The 2,240-nt window shown below is 27.6% G+C and overlaps 1 protein-coding gene across 2 annotated transcripts in view; it reads left to right on the top strand.

Annotated features, from left to right (window-relative positions):
• Nucleotides 1-2,240, top strand: part of LOC106468434 (rho-associated protein kinase 2-like) — a 29,096-nt gene that overhangs the window by 21,372 nt on the left and 5,484 nt on the right. Inside the window, exon 22 of one of the 2 annotated variants that reach the window (XM_022396771.1) lies at nt 258-405. In XM_022396771.1, the coding sequence (XP_022252479.1) occupies nt 258-405 (148 nt within the window). The remainder of the gene's footprint in view (nt 1-257; nt 406-2,240) is intronic. The other variant, XM_022396769.1, reaches the window with a different exon arrangement.

The following is a 2,240-nucleotide window of genomic DNA, read 5'->3' as shown; positions in this document are numbered from 1 at the left end:
GATGATGATGATGATGATTTGGGTGGGAAAAATCTAGCCAATCCAAATATAATGCTGTTGAAAATTACACATTGAATATTGAAGCAGAATATTGTGCTGTTACATAAAATAAGTTATAATAGTGCAGTATAAAAGGGTTTTGTTGGGAATGCTTGTGTTACTTATTTGATCCTGATTTGGAATAATTCCATGGTTTAATGTAGCTTGTTATAAAACATTATAAATGTGCTTTTACAATTTTTGTCTTAATCGTCTAGAAGGTTGGTTATCGCTTCCAAGTAAGCAGAATATCCGCAGACATGGCTGGAAGAAGCAGTTTGTTGTTGTTAGTAGCCGAAAAATTTTGTTCTACAACAATGAAGCTGATAAGGCTAATTCAGATCCAGCTGTTGTACTAGACCTCAGGTGGGTTTTGTTGAATGTTTTGTTTTACAACAGTGAAATTGATACAGTTAATTCTGACCCAACTATTCTTATTGCAGCTATCATTATGAACAATGGAATGACCGAATACTCAACAAAGTCATGTATTCTTTGCCATATATGTATAGGTATGATAAAATGCCAGGATTGGGTGTGGAACAGTCACTGGAATATTCCTGAGGTCCCACTTGCCCATAAAAATAAACTGTAATAAAGGTCGATTTTAACAGGACTTAGTTTCAGTGGAAACTTCTGATATTTACTGTACCAGCTAAATATCATGTTGGTTTTAATTTTGATATTTACTGTTCAATCTAAATATTATGTTGTTTTTAATTTTGATATTTACTGTTCAATCTAAATATGTTGTTTCTAATTTTGATATTTACTGTTCAATCTAAATATGTTGTTTCTAAGTTTGATATTTACTGTTCAATCTAAATATTATGTTGTTTTTAATTTTTATATTTACTGTTCAATCTAAATATTATGTTGTTTCTAAGTTTGATATTTACTGTTCAATCTAAATATTATGTTGTTTTTAATTTTTATATTTACTGTTCAATCTAAATATTATGTTGTTTTTAATTTTGATATTTACTGTTCAATCTAAATATTATGTTGTTTCTAATTTTGATATTTACTGTTCAATCTAAATATTATGTTGTTTCTAATTTTGATATTTACTGTTCAATCTAAATATGTTGTTTCTAATTTTGATATTTACTGTTCAATCTAAATATCATGTTGGTTTTAATTTTGATATTTATTGTTCAATCTAAATATTATGTTGTTTTTATTTCTGATATTTATTGTTCAATCTAAATATTATATTGGTTTTAATTCTGATATATTAAAACTAGTTATGAAAATAGAAGGTGAGAAATCTAATATTGGTATTGTGTTTTATTACAATGTTATTTTTGTCTTGCATTTATTGAGATGTATTTACATTTTGTATTTATATCACCTATTTATCGTACAGAGTTACAGTTACACTTGAACAGCCTTGATTTTCATCATCATCAAACACAATAAAACAATCAACAGATGTGTTTAAATAGTTATGTCTGGTTCTGCTACTAATTTTGTTTATCTTGTAGCCAACTTAACTGGTGTTTTTTTACTAAGCCGAGTTTTTGTTGGTTTTTTTCACCTTGATATTTTGATAACTATATATTTGTTATGTAAACTGATATTTGAAAGTTTTGGAAATGTGTGCCTATTGATTGTGAATAAATTAAAACAAACTTAAAGTGTAAGGTAACATTTTATAACCTTGTTTCAGGCTAGACTTACCTGTAGTAATAATAGTTCGCAATTCACATAAACTTAGGTTAAAGTCAGCTGTTAGGCTTTGGTGTACAAAAACTTGCAGAAGTAAAAGTGATTGAGGAACACCATATAATTTATGATTGAAGCAATGAGTAGATTCTATTAAATCATTAGTTAAGGAACCCTTGTTTTAAAGTCTGTTTTCAACAATAATCTGAACAGTATCCTCATAAGATGAGTAACTTTCATCTTAGGTCTGTACAGGTGAAACAAGTTTAATTGCAAAATGTTATTCTGTAGGAATTTATAGATAATCTAAGTTTTCAAGAATATTAACAGATAACATATTAATTTATCTAAAATTAACAAAGCAAGCTACCTACATAAAAACCAACCCACTAACGAAGATATATAATTTAATATACTGTTCTTACATTCTCACTTATAAAGTCTAGAATTTATTACTTCACACAGTCATTGAGCAAACCAAGTAGGAGAGAGATGGTAGTGATCCATGTTCATTATGTTATAACACATCATAT

This window comes from Limulus polyphemus, unplaced genomic scaffold, assembly GCF_000517525.1.
Source record: "Limulus polyphemus unplaced genomic scaffold, Limulus_polyphemus-2.1.2 Scaffold3008, whole genome shotgun sequence".
In the NCBI taxonomy this organism is placed as follows: Eukaryota; Metazoa; Arthropoda; class Merostomata; order Xiphosura; family Limulidae; genus Limulus; species Limulus polyphemus.
The sequence above is the reverse complement of the archived record's forward strand: the minus strand, read 5'-3'. Positions and strand labels throughout refer to the sequence as shown.